Source organism: Patella vulgata, chromosome 3, assembly GCF_932274485.2.
Source record: "Patella vulgata chromosome 3, xgPatVulg1.2, whole genome shotgun sequence".
NCBI classification, from domain to species: Eukaryota; Metazoa; Mollusca; class Gastropoda; family Patellidae; genus Patella; species Patella vulgata.
In genome coordinates, this window is record NC_065881.2 from 23405137 (window position 1) to 23422877 (window position 17741).

General features: G+C 35.0%; 1 protein-coding gene across 1 annotated transcript in view; it reads left to right on the forward strand.

Annotated features, from left to right (window-relative positions):
* The first annotated feature begins 2670 nt into the window (after positions 1 to 2670).
* The window catches only part of LOC126815227 (uncharacterized), a 72856-nt gene continuing 57785 nt past the window's right edge, over positions 2671 to 17741 (forward strand). The window contains exon 1 of the mRNA XM_050540786.1: positions 2671 to 3384. Within this exon, the coding sequence (XP_050396743.1) occupies positions 2922 to 3384 (463 nt within the window). The 5' untranslated portion in view covers positions 2671 to 2921. The remainder of the gene's footprint in view (positions 3385 to 17741) is intronic.

Here is a 17741-nt window from a genome sequence, read left to right on the forward strand (position 1 = left end):
TATTAACAAAAGAAAGAAGCTGGATACGGGATTAAAAAGCTATTAAATAGTTTCACAAAGCTACTTGAGATAATCTAAATTTAATGTAACGTCAACACAATACTTTGGTCACTTTGCTTTGGGACTAGCAACGTGTGCAATGCTAGGTAAGAGAATTTTGCCCGGACAGCGGCGTTTCGGCCCACACTTCTTCGATCAACAAATATCAAGGATTCTTTTACATGTACACCAATCGCAATTATACACAATTTCCTCGTCGCCGACAAGCGCCATTCCTGACGAATATGGAGGCCGCGTTTCCACTCGGCCAACGCTGGATTCCAACTCGGGACATCTTAGTCGAGAGTTGAGTATCCTCCCATCTCGACTAGCACGGCCTTATAATCCAAATGGTTTTTTTTACCTTTTGTGTGTAAGAAAATTCTTCACTGGTTTCATTCATCTGTAACTATCGCTCATGAAAATGAAAGAAGAACGAATAGGATGGTACAGTGTATAATCGACACTGGTCAATTATTTTATTAGCGTATTCAACGCTAAGATTGGATTTAAAGGTTGGATTCAATATTGCACTGATATTAACGCTATCGATAGAATCGCAACTGCGTCATACTTCCAAGGCTAACATAAATGATTTCAATTCGATTATTAAAAAGTAGGTAAAATTCCGACCAGTTTCCGGTCGATGCAATTGTTTAATTCGATATCCGTATTCAAAATACAGATAGGATTTGCTAGCTATGCGAATAATGAAGTCTTGTGATGACACATTGTCTCGAACCGGATGTTTTTAAGGGCAAAGGGGTCACTCGTCACGGATAACTTCCAAAATGACCACATCATGGGAAAGGGTTTGGACTGCAGCATGTAAACGGCCACCCATGGACTTTGCTTTTATATTTAAAGAGGGTATTTCCCAGCCTCCACACGATGTTTGTATACAAAATAGAATCCACCAAGCTCTATGTTTATCCTGGATAGTCACGTCTATAGACAAACTTTCCCAGTCGTTGACAGGTTGTTTAGAAAATACACCCATTAATCATATTAAAATTTATTGAAAGGACTAAATGGCTGCTAATGTCTGAGATATATGTGTGTGGACTCGGATTTGAACCCCATTACCTATTGAAGAAGATTACCGGTTTGCGGGAAGGAGTTAACAGTTCGGACGTTATCATTTGTTTTGTCCATGAAATTCTTTGACAATTTAAACAAATTTATTTTTGAGTTTATTATAATTAAACCATTAATGTCGATATCATTACACAACACGAAAATGATAATATAAATCAAACATATTGAATTCTAACTAGTGGTCAATACAAATCCAGTGGACGAATTTGGCAAAAACGAGTAACGACAGCAAGTGTACCCGCCACAGGAGAAAGTTATCATAATGAAATGCAACCATTTTGAAAAAAAAACCAGGTGAGCTTACTATGTGTCGCCGTAGTCGTCCAAAAGAACAACAATGTTAGCTTAACAGTACACGCATGCATGTAATGGTAAGCCTAACCTGCCTCTTACTTGACACCCGCCCCGCGATTACTTATAACTGAATGGGGCCGAATTAAATATAAAATGTGCCTAATTCTCTTTGGTTCAGGACAATGATTCAGGTCAAAATAAATTGTCAAATTATCCTTATCTGATTTGTTATTTAGGTAACCTGATGGATAAGTTCAGTAAAATTACATTTCCGTTTTCGGAAAATTTGTTAATTAACTTTAGTTTCATTTTTTTTTTCAATTATAAGTTTCGATTATATAATAAACTCAGGTTTTTGAACATTTCTGATGACTATTATTATAGTTTCGCAGCAAAACTGCAAAACCAATCGTTCTATACAATATTAATATGATCCATTCAACAGACATCGAATGTCGGGTCATGACCTAAGATTCCTAGAGATCCGCTTGATTGTGACAAGGAATATCGGAACAAAATGTAAAATACGTTTTAACTAACTATCTCATCTATCAAGAAACGTTCTATCGTAATCATTATATCCATATCAAACTTTTGTCAAATGTTAGCCATTTTTCAAAATGCCGGCTTTTGATGTCTAGTCTGAACCATTTACCATGAAATTATTTTATGAAATGCCAGTCGTCCGGGGAAAACGAAAGAAAACTTTAGAAACAGTTACATAAATATTAGTTAGTAATTTGTTCCACGGTGTGCTCGCCAGTGGAAATTCAATATTTGAATTCAGGAATTTGCGTCTGAACCAATAAAACATTACGTAACATTATATCCGCGAGATGCTCTTTATATTTGGAAATCATTCTACGTTTCCTAGTTAATGCGAAAATATGGCGACCCCAGGCCCAACTGTACTAAAACGTAATTGATTCCATATGGAACATGTAGCTTCATTGTTGTTAAACTTTACACGTTCGTCCCCTCTGTGAAGAGAAAATTGGCTAACAGGACCCCCTCTCGAGGAAGTCAAGCTGTTATCTATTTTTGGCGCCATATTACTAAAAATCTACTGCTCAATACACCGTAGCTGGAGATGATATTTTTTCACGTGCCGAAACTCCACTAACATGTAGAGCGAGCGAGAATGAGCCCCTTCGAACAGCCTTGTAGCACGCGACTGGTTTGATTGACAAACTGCCAATTCAATTCAACAGTTGCTCTATACGTTCACTGCGAGCGCTAGCACGTGATATTACCGAGCTTTCGTTCCGTTTAGGAGTAACAGTAAACTTTGTATTTTGTTTTTCTTCTTGCAGACGCCAACTTCAGGCGAACTCGGGCAGACGAAGTAAAGAATGGATAACAAAAGCCAAGGAAAAAATTGTTTTATCTGGAATACGAATTACTCGAGTGGTGTAAATTGTGTCTTTATTGTCAAGTGATCGACTTAGGTGATTTTAGGATAATTCAAATCAAGCAGACGACATAAAGTTATGGCGGGAATTGTGACACAGAAAACCAAGTTAAATTCCTTTTGGTCTATATGCTACTGTTTTCTAACTTTAGGAGTTCATATTTACACGACGTACCTGTGTGTTCTGAGGTACCGGGATGCCGAGGCAAGAGCCTGGCCCAAGAATGAGGGGAAACCCCCCGAAGTTGCATTTTTGTTGTCTATGATTATTATATCCGTATTATTATTGCCTTTCTATATTACTGCGGCATTTGTCAGAATTGGAAATATTGCTAACGATGGCATCAAGTTGGGTAGAGACCACGCTTTAAATTCTAATTTTAAATCTGTTTGTAAAAGTGCGGATCATGGATTAATTAAACGAATTTGGCAACATTTCTGTCCTGTGGCTCAAACTTTACATCTTGTTTCCGCATTTTGTTTGGTTTTACCAGAAACATTACTGACTGCTGTCGAAATATTAAATGGATATCGTTCAACAGGTAAGATAACTTTTAATTTCGTTTTATAATTATTTTAAAAAAGCATGGCAGGGCAGTGCAAAACTTTTTATACGGGGTCATCGTCTCCCGAAATATGATAAATTCCACAGTCAGACACTTGTTGTGTTAGGGTTGACAGTTCAAAGAAATGAATGTAAAAAGGAGTGGTGGCAGATTTGAATTTATTATTATTTCACTTTTCACCCAGTTCATTGAATTGGACTTCAATCTCAATCTATTTCGTTTCGTTTTGTTTTACGGTATTGTGATTTAATGTACTATATTGATTTTTAACGCATGAACCGATTCTGTTAACAATGCAGGACAACACAAAACGTAGGTAAAACAAACGATATCGATGAACGCATCACATATAGCACAGTTCATACATATATATATATATATATATATACCTAATAGAAGATATAAAATTGAAACATGCATAATATCCGAACAAGCAGCAAGGACCCAAGGGACGAAGTGCGGCGATGTAGAACCGAGGCAATATGTAAAATGTGCATTCTACATAACTGTAATACACCCAACAGTACATTATTCATTCTTACTTTAAACTCTAGTGAATTGGATCGCTTGACAACCATTGAAGAGAAAACATTGATATATTGAAACACGTGGTCTTAACCGTACTGTAGTAATAGTAAGTGCAGGAGGACCGCACTACACGCAAAGCAAAACCTACAAGATAAACCTTCGGACAAGACAGTATTTTAACATAGATTTAGTAATTCAGACGTTTTATTTTATTATTATCCCCATTATTACTTTTACAGAGTTAACTTGTATTTTAAAGAAATAAGTACAGGGATTTTTGGTTCATTTCATCACTAGTATATGATTATCATATAGTCAGCTTGTGTAAATATTTAAATTATGACATGCTCAACTCCTGCGAAATACACAGCATCGTGTTCAAACATTGTACAACTTAACACATTCATTTGAACGTCGCGCACTTTCATTTGATCGTCTTTAATTTGAACATTACGTTCACGTTACCACCCACTTTTATTTGGTCGCTTATATATTCATTTGAAAAGTTACATTAGTATTGTATAGCCTACGTCCATTTAAACTTTTACGATAAACGTATTAAACAATTGGCCAATGGAACATCTAATGGAGGACAATCTGATAATTATGAATACTCATAACCTTAGAGACACCGAGTAAAAGTTTTTGAGAGTGAACTCGCTTTAATTTTAAATGTTTGTGGTAAACCTTCTCATGTACACCAAAATCACTAGGTTTAGTGTAAAATTGATCCCATTATCCACACAATCAACTGTAGTTCTATAATCATAGTTAATGCTCGTATCGTTGGTAGTCTGTCTCGTTCTTCTGTGGCAATGAAGTCGGCGGTCCAGCAGAAATAGCCTACTTTATTTGTGTTTTTTAATCAAATTTAATCCGGAAACCAAATCACTATAACAGAGTATTTTCTCGTTATACGTTAAGTCTGATTAAACCACGTGACCAAAGATCTATAATTATTTAGTGATCCGAGAACAGTGTTAAAACGTATGTTGTCATGCAAATATTGGTGATGAGCAAGATCACGAAACAAAAGCCACTGATAAAATGGTATACTTATATGAATAAGAAGATATTAATGTTTTTGTGCAATAAAACATGATAAAGTGACAATAGTTTGTCATCGTGTTTTAGATCCTACGTTGCTCTCTCTCCATAAGTTTTTTCCTGCATTGTCTATTAGACAGATTGTGAGATGTTTGGGTTTACCATTCATGCAATGTCATAAATTGTGTGTTGATGAAATCAAATCGCCCGAGGTCCAGAATTACTCGGTTAAGTTATTTTGCTGCATGTGTTGGCGTAAAGATTAGTTAGATAATTCCTATGAAAGAAAATGTTACAAACAGATGAGCACCTTTATCTCTGTTGTTTCTCAACACTAACAGTCTATAAATCTGTCATTCGCTATCCCTTGTTTGTTGTTCTTAGTACTCTACGGTGGGCTATCTTCGGGTGTACTTTTTGTACACATCGTACTTAAAGCTTCTATAAATCAACGTTACGATTGCAGTACGCGGCACAAAGAAGACTTTAATTTTCGAGAAGACTTATAAGGTGGTGCCTTTATGTGCTTATGTAGTACTTCAGGGCTTTGCGTTCAGAAAATAGGTGACAGGGCACGATATTTATGCCATTGAAGTGCACAAAGGAATCGTATATATGTCTATTTTATTAGTAATTGTCAGTGTGTTTGTCTCGTCATACACTTTTATCTGCAGAGTTCATCACAATTAAATGATAGTAGAAGTAGTAGTAATGATATCGCATACAATTAATATGTGTTCAACTCATTGAGAACACAAAACAGAGAAGCATTTATTCATCGGTTAATTTCTTTTACTTTTTAAATAAACTAATATTTTTATTTATGATTTAGAGCATAAAGACTTTGTAGTCAGGGTGCTTTTTACGTACTAGAAACTTAAAGGTTCGCTGACATAACACCTTTTTGCAGGTTTAAGGTCAACGGTTTTTAAGACTTTTTAATTTCATATTCACAGTAAAGAACCGGATCAATAATCACATAAAGTTGTCAGGTTATTAAATTGAAATTCAATTTCACAGATCGTTAAAGTCTGTAAGTGGCCATTTTACTGTGAATTACACTTGAGTTCATTTCAATAATTCAGTATAGATGCCGTGTCATTATATACACAAATACTATTTTATTATCTATATCCATGTGGGTAGAAAAAAAACTAGACCTAATTATAAGACCCCAAAGCTCTTTCATTTATCAAGGAAAAGGGTAATAAAATTATAAATCGTTAGCTCAAATTTCTTTAAATTACCCCTGTCTTAATTTGAATGGTACAACGTAATGAAGTCAGACAAATTCTGACAAACCGTTTCACATTCCTGTGTTTGTAAAGAACACCAGAACTCAAATCTCAAAATGATTTAATTGTCATAACATTAGTTACCGAACAACACTACATCAATACAGGATGGAAATGGTTTAGATTTTCAATAGCTGCTGATTTATGAAAATTAGTCCCGAGGCTAATTGGAGCCGCGGGGATTCAGTAAGTAAGGGGCTGGCTCACCAACTATGAGATCTGTAGTTCAGTCCCGGTGTTGGTCGAGAAAGTTCACCGGAATTTTCCAGTGTGGCTTCCCCTTGTCAGTGGTGCAGGTATGACACGGAACATTGTCTAGTCGTTCAGATGGCACGAAAAAACCGAGGTCCCGTGTGTCCCATAGCCTGTACATAAAAGAATCTTTCAGAGCTGGATTTCAATTGCTGTCCAGGCAAAATTTATCCCATAGCACACTGCACCGCGTATACCCGTCTTCATAATCCCGGTCAGTGAAAAACATAAGGACGTTAAACCCCATCATTAATTCCGGGTGCTGATTTTATAGGCGAATGGGTTACGGTTTCTTTTAATTTAGGACCAAACTATCGACCCTTTCCATTTACCTTTGAGTTACCATTGAAATTATAAATACTCTTCGTTGTAAATTTCGTGACTCACACTTTTGCTCTATAAAAATACCTTATCTATATCAGGCGTAAGATTGCATTACTATTTGTAAAATTCGTAACTTCAAGGACGATCAGATAACCTTTCGTCTAATAACAGAGAAGAAAGGAAAGCTAGAGGAATCAAGTCAAATATTAACGACGGATGTCACATTGCGATTCGTATTTGTATTATGTAACATGTGAGCCGCGTTAAGGAACCCCGCGTTCATTGTTTAATCTACACCGGAATGACAGACATAACTCAAATTATTCCAAACAAAAGAGCCGCTGTTTCGTACTTCCTCTCATATGGAAGGTGTGCACATTTTTCAGGCGACTGATTTTGAATTTATTTATCGACTATCGTTCATTTACACTGATGTGTGAAAATGCATCAAAATTTCAAATATAAAAAAACCGGAAGATAAGATCGCTGGTGTACAAGTTACGCGGAAGCAATCTCTAATAATCATTTTATGGATGGCTATACTTTTAAAGCTAGTAATTGATTTGGCCTCGCTAGATGTATTTTAGTTCACTGATAGGCTTGCTGATTATTATTGAATTTATTGAATTCAAGGCAGTACATATTCCACTCAAACTGTAGAAGTTAATCTCCTTTTTGGTACTGATACATCTTCACCCGACAACGACATTAACGAGGGGGTTGGTAAAGTTACCCACCTTCCCATTCCTCACTCTCCCACCCCGTGACTAGTACCGACACGATCTGAATAAATATCAGCCCAATCTAGAATGGACTATTGTAACCCATCTTAATGATGCTGCTTACTTAATACCAGTGTATGCAATGGAAGCATTTATACTCAAAATAACTAACCTAACAGGTTGCGGTTCTATTTATAAACGTCTACCATTTTTGATAAGATACCAAAATAAACCCGGCTGGTTTTATAACCAATACCGTCTAATATTAATATGGCTACGAATCCGTCGTGTCAATTGCTGGGAATACCAATTATTAATAATTCTTTAAAATTTAAGTCCAGTGTCAACTTTCGTAACGCCAGAAACGTCAAATATTTATTGTGTGGCCAAAAACTGACAACGCATAGGTGCCAATTCTCATTCGACGAGTTTATATAGTTAATATTTTTTGTTAAAACATATTCTTTAATAAAGACCCTATTTTATTTTTTTTTTACTTATTCATTACTTTGTTGTTAATCTTTAAAATATAAAAGCTAAACAAGGTCTTATTTTAATTAGATTTTTACAAACAGATGTTCTAGAATTAGCAATTCTATTAGATATTATTTGATATATGCATACTTTAAGGTGTACAGCTGTAATACGATTATTCATCATCGTACCGTTAAACATTCACATTGTGAAGCGATGGCATTATGTGCATTGGCGTTTGATTCAGGTCGCCACTCTTAAAGGATAGCTTTACAAATCCTTGCAGAAATCTGCAATAAAACTTCCCGGCTAGTTCTGACATTTCTTCCATATCCCATCATTAATCTTAGATTTAAAAAAATAAACCAACACAGGATTCATTTGCGAAAACCCGTGACATTTCGTGTTCTTTCTGTTGGCTTTTTGATGGCCATTATATAGATCATTGCGTAGTCAAAAGATATTAGTGCTGTCATCCCATGCAACATTTCTATAAATTTAAGGCAAGTTAATGGCTTCGTATAATAAAAGGTTGTACATGATATCTATAATTAAAATGTACGTAATTGAAGAAGTAAACACAGGTCTCCGTGTAGATTAGCGGTTTATGTCCGTATTTTTCCCGATGCCGCTACCTCTATTAGAACAAAGGTTAATTGTTATGCCTGGAAATGTAAATTTATCGACAATATCAAAACGTTTCTTGGGCGATTTACCAAGGGCAAAACATATTGTAAGATTTAAAAATTTGATTATAAAAAGAAAGATTAATATGGGAATATGAAGTGGTTGTAAAAGTCTACAGTATCTTCTGTCCTGCAGAGAGCCGAATGGCCGGCTTAATCTTGACTGTGGGGAATCGAGCAGCAGGTACCACAGAAAGACAGTTGTGAGTCTAGGAAATGTTTATCCACCGACTACCACTGGTATACATAATACAGTGTTTCATTTTGCCGCAGTATGTTTTCGATACATGGATACGGTATATTAATTAAACCCTTTTCAGATAGATAAATGGAATATCTTTTCACTTAATCGCGGGAGACCCTTTATCTGGCGAAGGTCCAGGGGCTGCAACCCGTAAAGACCATCCTTCAATTCAGCCTTGGTGTTGCTAAGTAGTATGCTGATCGTTTAGTAACTGTTTGGGAATGTTTTACGTTGCACTCATACCTAGAATACCAAAATAGTTCCACTAAAAGGATCGAAATATAAAAGCTATGTTGTCGAATGGTTCTTTTCCGAAGGGCACAAATGTCGAGTTGTGCACGGTTTATTGTTCTGTTGCGTCCCAGCAACATTAACAGCTGAACGTAATAACAGTTATTTTAGTGTCTGACGGGATAACGTTTTACAATCTTAAATGTCAACGATATAAACACAAGCTTTGATGATGATATAATCGTAACAAATGGCGTGGAATGCAAGAATTCAAATCTTCATGGAATGAAAACACTACTCAGACAATCTTTAAATTAAAGCGTCTGGGGTTAGCCCAAGAACACGCCTGGATACTCGAGTCAAACGGAAGTAGAAATGATAAATTCGTTTGATCTCGTAGATAATGTTCCAATCCGAGCGTGGGGTCCTAGTTGGAACATGATTTTTAAATTACAATTGTATTATCTAATACTCAAGGCGGAATGTCGGAGTTAAAGAATTTTAAAGCATTACATCTGGCATCGATTTATCATGTCGTGAACTTTTAAATGAAACAAAGACTGAAATAGATTTAATGTCAAGGGGTGGAGAATTTTGTTTTGAGTTGGGAAATGCATTAGATTTTTAGTTAAATTGAAGTATATAAATAGCTAAAATATATATTCATTATTGAGACTGGTCACTTTATTTCATTTAGATAATATTCCAAAGAAATGATTTTAAGTGGTATAAATAATTGGCAAAATACTTAGAGGGATTGTGAATTCATATCGTGATCTACTTTGATCTCAACTAAAGAACAATGATAGCATTATTATAATAAGAAAAGTTCAATAGTTTCTTAATCGACAAGACATCCAGTCTGCCAATAAATATACAAAACAGACAGTAAAGAAAATGAAATAAAATGGGGTTTAATATCTTACTGTTCTGCCCAAAACAGTAATGAACAGAGGCAATTCTAAATGTCAGAGCTTGATTCCTAAGATTTTGACCCAAACTCGTCAGATTCCCTCTTTACAGCGTGATAAAACCCACCCGTTACCTGAGCACAGGGATAAGTGTTATCTGGTGTTCCTAGAAGAGTAAACATTTCCTGTGTAATAATTTTCCTGCGATTCTAGCGAAACAGCATGCTGTTAGTTGTGAGAACACCCCCAAAGAAAACATTAGCACAGGGATATGTGTTATCGGGTGTTCCTAGAAGAGTAAATATTTCCCAGGCAATGATTTCCTTGCGATTCTATCGAAACAACATGCAATCCATCCCTTTGTTCTTATTATAATTGTTGAACGTGGAGAATGGCTCATTAATTATTAAAGCAATTTGTCACATACCTCCCATGACTAATTATATCTTTAATCAACAACATGTCACAACAGACGCCATTTTAATTCTTTAACGTCAACACTAGAAGCGCTTAAACGGGTGTGCATACAGAAGACAGATTCACATATCTGTACATAAAAGATTACCCCATGGGGTTTTACATTCTCTTCAACCTGGGGTAATGTCGCAGGCAGGTCTAAGCTTTTATTCGAGGGCATGTACGCACATCGATCCCGGAACTGATAAAATGGTTACACTGAGACCATGCAATTAATTCTGAAAAAAAAATAAGGATGTATAGCGTTAAAGCGGAAATAGCAAATTTTTAAGTTATATTTTTAAAATTTATTAAAATAAAGCCTGAAAATAGATGGTATCCATAAACAGTCCTACCTTGTGAAAGAATAATCCTATTAATCCTATAATTCACTATTGCCAGCTGAGAAATTGGCAAAAATATCATTTTTCTCTTCATTTTCAAACGTTGAAAAAAGCTACTCCATGGTGGAGAATAGAAAACAAGGGAGGTAATTGTGTTATTATTTCCTGTGTAAATGACTTGAAAGTGTGAGAATGACACCTATGATCGTATAATTGTGAGTTGACAACCTATTGAGCAAAAGACATAGAAATAATTACGTTTTGACTTTCTTAGAAAATTTGCAATTTCCGCTTTAAGTACATGTACTCCTAGATACTGCTCTTAGAGTAGTTTGAGACTAGACTATGAAACACTATGCGAAACCAAATCAGACACAATAAATTTTATCTTAGTGAATAGGGATTAACTCTGGACGCACCTTTTCCAACTATTTACAAAGTGCGGGGGAGTTCAAGACCTCGAAACGGGTATTTTTAATAACAAGATTGTTAATAGGACCTCAAGAAATTATGGAAACCCACCAACGACTTATTTCAGCAACGCATATACATAACTCGTCCCATGATCATCTGTATTGTAATTAGTATTACTATGGGATGGATTAAGTTTAAGCTCGGAAATTCCATTAGTAATATTTATAAAACTTGGCGAAATCATACCTTTACTTATTGAACTAGAAATCCGCGAGATAGTGAGCATTTTGAGACTCTAAAACATGTATATATAATCACCGCCGAGATAACTTTGTGGACCACTTTTCGGATTTGAAAATAAAACTTCTATTAGTCATATACAAATCGTTTCAGAATTCTATCGGCATTGATCTTGTGATGTTAATCAAATGTCTTATCCTTGGTTTGGTCTATTAAAACCACCTCCACATTCTTTATTCAACCGGAAGTGAAGTTAGATATATGCCCTGCAGCAAATACTTAACCGTTTTTTCCCATGCTTTTAATTCGCCATGTGTGCAGCAGGCTTCAGTAGTCTCTCTTTTGCAGTTGATAATAAAATGCTGGTTTATGTTGGAAAGAGCAGGGGTCAGAGTTTGCAAGCTATAAACATTTCTCAGTCTTAATTTGCTTTAAATTTATGTTCGCATTTCATTAATTTTTTCACAAGAAGCAGCTTATTTCTACATAATATGAGATTTTGAGTATAGAAAGGGTTTATTTGATTTTTGTATGACTACGAATACAAATTTATTTAGAAAGTAGTAAACGTTTAATTTAATGGAATGAAATCATCACACAAATGAGAGAACAGATAAACCTGCCCTGGTGTGTCATTTCTTTGAGTATTTATTTGCATGGAGGTAATTTTAAGATGTCTATCTGAAAGAATTGTATAATTAATATGTAATGAAACTGGCCAAATTTAATCACCGTGATAATAAGTTACAGGGGATAACTCTCTTTGGTGTATTGAATTGGGCTGTTCTTATGTGTTATTACGATTGAGAATGGAACAATCGCATTGAAGTAAGTTTATTTACTAATTTTACTTTTATTTTGGCTTGCTGTGTCGGTTAAATCTTAACATTGGCTTTCTCTACGGAGGTAAAGTTTGTAAGAAAACAGATTTTCGTCTGAAAAATCAACTTCTAAAATCTAATGAAATTGATTATTTTATTTTTTATCCAGAAGGAGTGTCATTTTAATGAAGAGGCTATACGTTTTGAACCCCGTTTTTCATTATCTAAGGTGGTAAAGTGGCTACCTTGATTGTATTATATAGTTTCTAAAGCTTATAATTTGAACGAGATTGACGTATCAAAATCAATCACCAATGACAGTAAGTTAATAATTTGAAGATTAAAAGAAAGGGGAAAAGCAATCCCAGTTTTTCATTCATTTTGTGTAAAATATATCTAACGGAATATAAGACTTGGATTAAGAAAGTAATGAAGATCTGAGATAGAAAACATCAATTCACTTATTATTATACTGTATAAAATATGTCATAGAATTCATAATCCCTAAGACGGATTTACGCCTTATAGAAATTAGTCGATCAAAATCACAAAGCGGGCTATTTGGTTGCTTCATATTAAGCATGTATCTATCCTTCTTTCATGAAAACCACTTTTATATGACCACCCGAATACAACCAAGTTTTACTTAATACATGTGCTGAGCCCTTAACTCCTTTCATAGAATCATGATCTTTATAATCTAAGTTTACTGTCAATCTCATGTCTTTGTGAAGAAATATGAAAGGTAGAAACCTTTCTGTGGTCTGAATAGAAATGCCCCGTATTGTATATGAAGTTGTTATTGCATGAACAAGATTCGGCTATTTAGAGAGATGAATTACAATTATTAATCGATTTAGGTTAAGGGCTTTGTGATAATATCCCGTGTTATTATTTGACTGTCACCAAACACTTTTATTAAAGGTTTGGTGTACTATTTTTTTTCGTATTTGAAATCCTATTTTCAATATTATTTTGATTTCTTAGATCTGCCCGATAACCGATTTATTTCTTCTAATGTGGTCACTTAACATACTTTAAGGTTTAATTAAGATGTGTAATTTATAAGTCTTGTGGTCAGATAATAGGATCCCAAGTTGGTTTACCCTATGTTTAGATCAATCACTGATCATGAATATCCTACTAAAGACAGGCGGCATAAACCCAACAACTTTTGTTTTGGGTGGCATTTCATTTAAGCTTCTGATTTTAAGATTGATTTGCCATTTACATAGACCATTGTCCGATACCATACTGTTTTGTCCTTGAAAGATGAAATTGTTCATCCTTCGTAACGTCACATCAACTAGTTTTTGGGGGTGGAAGTCTGAGTGTGGGGGGGGGGGGGCAGGTTTTATCACCACAAAATACTCTATCTAGAACGGCTGCTAAAAATAGTGCAATGACTTATAAATTTCTTTCGAAATGAAGCGGCAAATAATATAGAAGTCGTGTGGTTCATATAACTATAGGGTACTTTTGCCATTATTGCGTTTGTCTTTTTGTTACTAAATGCACGTGTTTTTACGTTGTGTATATTGTGTGTTTGTGATGCTGTGTGATTTTGCGTTGTGTATATTGTGTGTTAATCTACTTATTCGTTTATCTATAATAACTATACAATAACAATTTATCTGGGAATGTATATCTGCTACAATTATATTGCTATATAATATAAACCAACTTATATTACATACATACTCAGTGTTACAATATCTCTACAAACTTTTAATAATACTACATCACAATCCAATTATAGCAAATATTCAACACCTTTAGCAATTCTTCCGCTTTCAATATTTTTCATTTCACAGTTGAAATGGCCGTCAGATTGCATCCGAGTATTTTATCAACATGGAGAATATGTTTTTTGGTCAAAGATTACAAGAGAGATTCTAGCCTCAATACACAATTTGAATATCGAATTATAGAAATCAGAAAAGCTACGTTTGAGAAACGAGAAGAGGATACGTGTGTTTGATGATTTGATCATTGACCAAGATATAACAAGATGCAGGGATTATAGGATGAAGTCTCTGGACTGTGAAACAAGATTTATCAACGAAATGAAATTGTTCTTTTATTTTGTAAAAAAACACGAAAATGAAGTTACATTCTTTGACTATCAAATTTTAACAAGATTGTGCACCTGAACTAAATGCGTAGAAGCATAGCTCGCTTATACAGTCCTGCTGAAAAGACAGAATAGTTGCTCAAGTTTCAGAAAGATCTCTACTGCTGTCAACCTAATTAGATTGCTGTCAATGCACCTGTCCTTCTATAGCAATATATACTACATGTCATATGCCATTATAACTATAAAAAATCAAACTTCCTTTGACCGGATCACAAAGTTGATTTTCTTGTAAACAAAAGTGGAGGAAATGGTATTAAATATTTATATTAATTAGTTAGCTCGAGTAATTATGTATGATTGTTGGTGACCGTTATAGCAATGAAATACAACCCTGGGTTGTGTGTTAAGACTGGCTAGGTTGAAGTACTAGTTACACAATACTATAAAACAAAAGTTACTGATTACACATACATTATGCAAGAGCTAAATCTGTCTATTGCAGGCCTTTCTTTAGGCCTGAAATGTTATCTAAATTATTAATTAGACATTAATTAATCTATCCAGACCATAATCATCTCTAAATCTGTCTACTGCACTTGCAGGTTTTTCTTTAGGCCTGAAATGTTATCTAAATTATTAATTAGACATTAATTAACCTATCCAGACCATAATCAACTCTAGAAGGCATCGCTAGCCTGCGATCTTTAGTGGATTATGAGCCGATTTACTGCATACTTTTCCTTCACGATTTAACGATTAAATGGATAATCGAGACTATGCTGTTTATCGTACTGACTTTATTAATGATGATCGAGGCTAGACAAAAATTTAAATCGCTTAGTTCTCGGTTCATAGTGGATCAGTTTGAATGAAATTTTCAGCGAGTTGCCGTTACATTATCTAGTTTTTAACTATTATATATAGTGAGAACTGCCAATTCGTTATCGAATCTCCCATAATGTATCTTTAAATAAAATCTGCTGATTAAATAAAAATTAATTAAATGTATATAACATTAGAAAAGTGGGAAATGGGGTTTAACGTCTTATCATCAACACATTGAAGAATATCCGTACATATTATCGCTGATAAGATTGAATTAAACTGACAATTTTACAAGATAACATGAACAATTTCAGATTAACTTTTAATTCCAACAAAAGGAAAATCATTGACAATGTGCAAGCTGGTAAAGCTCCCTGTTTTTTTAGAGGAATCAGTATGAATCAAAAGAAAGGGCATAGAATGGAAATGAATGGACGAACACAGTTGACAGACGATAAATCCATTTAAATCATTGTGACTATTGATGATCGTGCATCACCATGGAATACAACTTTAAGATTTTTTGCTGAATTTTGATCTATTAGGCCATGATGACACCATAACTGGTCTGTTTAATATCAAATAAAACTAACACTTTTCATGAAATGGGGTGATTTGTGGCTGAGTTGTCAAAACTGTCAGCAAACTTTCATTTATCAAATAGCACGAAATCAATTGAACACTAAAAAAACGAGTCAAAAATACAACCTATTGCTAGTGTTGATGAGCTTTAAAATCATTTAATATTTGAAGAGTTTGTGGTTATAGGCTGTCCTTTTCCTCATTCATCATTAATCACCAGTCATCTAAGTCTAATTTAACTTGTCTTTCTCTCTTTATTTATTAGCCAAGAGGGGATATTATGTCATCTTAAATCTAGAATTACTTGTGAACCTGCAGTTTGTGATGACTTAATTAAGATAAAGTTAATAGCCATTAGAAACGCGTTCTCGTGGATAAAGTGTTCTAATACACGAAATTCGTCTTTAAATCTTCCTGTAATTTTCCTACTATTCTTTACATATTTAAAAATCATTTCCTTTAATAAATAACAATGCGTGCTTTATTTCTTCTGCATGTCCATTCAACCGGTAAGTAAGCATAGAAGTTTTTAGGAACCCAGGTTGTTTTTGCTTATACATACCTCTTGGCATTGGTATTGGGTGGTAAAATGAATATGTGGGAAAAGTTTCCTCAATTCGTTCAGAATAAAAGAGGAAGTCGAATACATATCGTTGCATGTGAGGAGGAAAATGATGTAAATTGTCAGACATCCATGGGATATTGTATCATTTACATCATTCGTGTCGTAGACGTATTATCCTCGTAGTGGTTTCGAATCCCCGGTTGTACGTGACAAGGAGTAGGGTTGCCTGTCCAACCTCGTGGGTTTTCTCCGGGTCCTCCGGTTTCCTCCCACTGCTAAAGACACCTACGCGCAAGCGAATTATGGAAATAAAATTGAACCATATGTTAGTCCCGAAATGACATAGTTTGTGTCGAGTGGACGTTAAATCCCATCTCTCTCTCTCTCTCTCTCTCTCTCTCTCTTATCCTCGTTAAGTCCGTACATAGACACTGCGTTTATCAGTGTGGATACACTGGGATTAGTTCGATTTCCTTTATATTATGAAATTAATTTATGTTGCAGCTTTCGAGTTTAGAATGGGAATATATGGACTTCGCTAAAGAGTAAGCATACTCCAGTCGAGCGAAGAATATCCCCCACTATTTAAATTGTAGCTAAATGCGGCCACAGTGGTCACCAAAAGTCACTATGTTAGCTGTGTTGAGTTCTCAAATAACTTATTTCGAGAAAAAACTCATTTGGCATACTCTACACTTCCACGTGTCCGTTTTCATCTGTACATACCCCCCCCCCCCAAACAATTTAACGAATTTAAAAGTATATAAAATTAGTAACGGGGGCATATAGCCATGGAAAAGTTTGAACATGTTTGGCGGTTTCGTTTAGGGCATTCCATAGTAAAGAAGCCAGTATATCTGACCCCTTAAGCAAAGTTATGGCTGTTATGAGAACCGATTGATGTCAAAAAGTATCAATTTTTTGTATCCCTAAGCTGACTACAAATTAAAGCGCCTGTCAATATGTTGAGCTCATACCTCAAGGTGAATGTATCTGTGATCCAAGGCTAATTCCCTCTCAATGCTGTTCTGCTGTTGCGTGATAACGAGCGTAATTAAACTAATGTTGCTATTTTTGTTCGATGAGTTCTCAAGATGCCTGCAATAATCAGATTGTCGATAGTCCAAGAGTACAGGCGTAAACTTTGCACTTGTGATTAATCGTTTTATGTACGATTGAATAAAGCCTCCTGGTTAACCATGCCATGGGCAGAGTTGTTCTTAGGTTCATATTGTATCCCCAATTTACAAATATAATAACCAAGGCAACAGAAAGATTATGCTAGCTATGTGGAC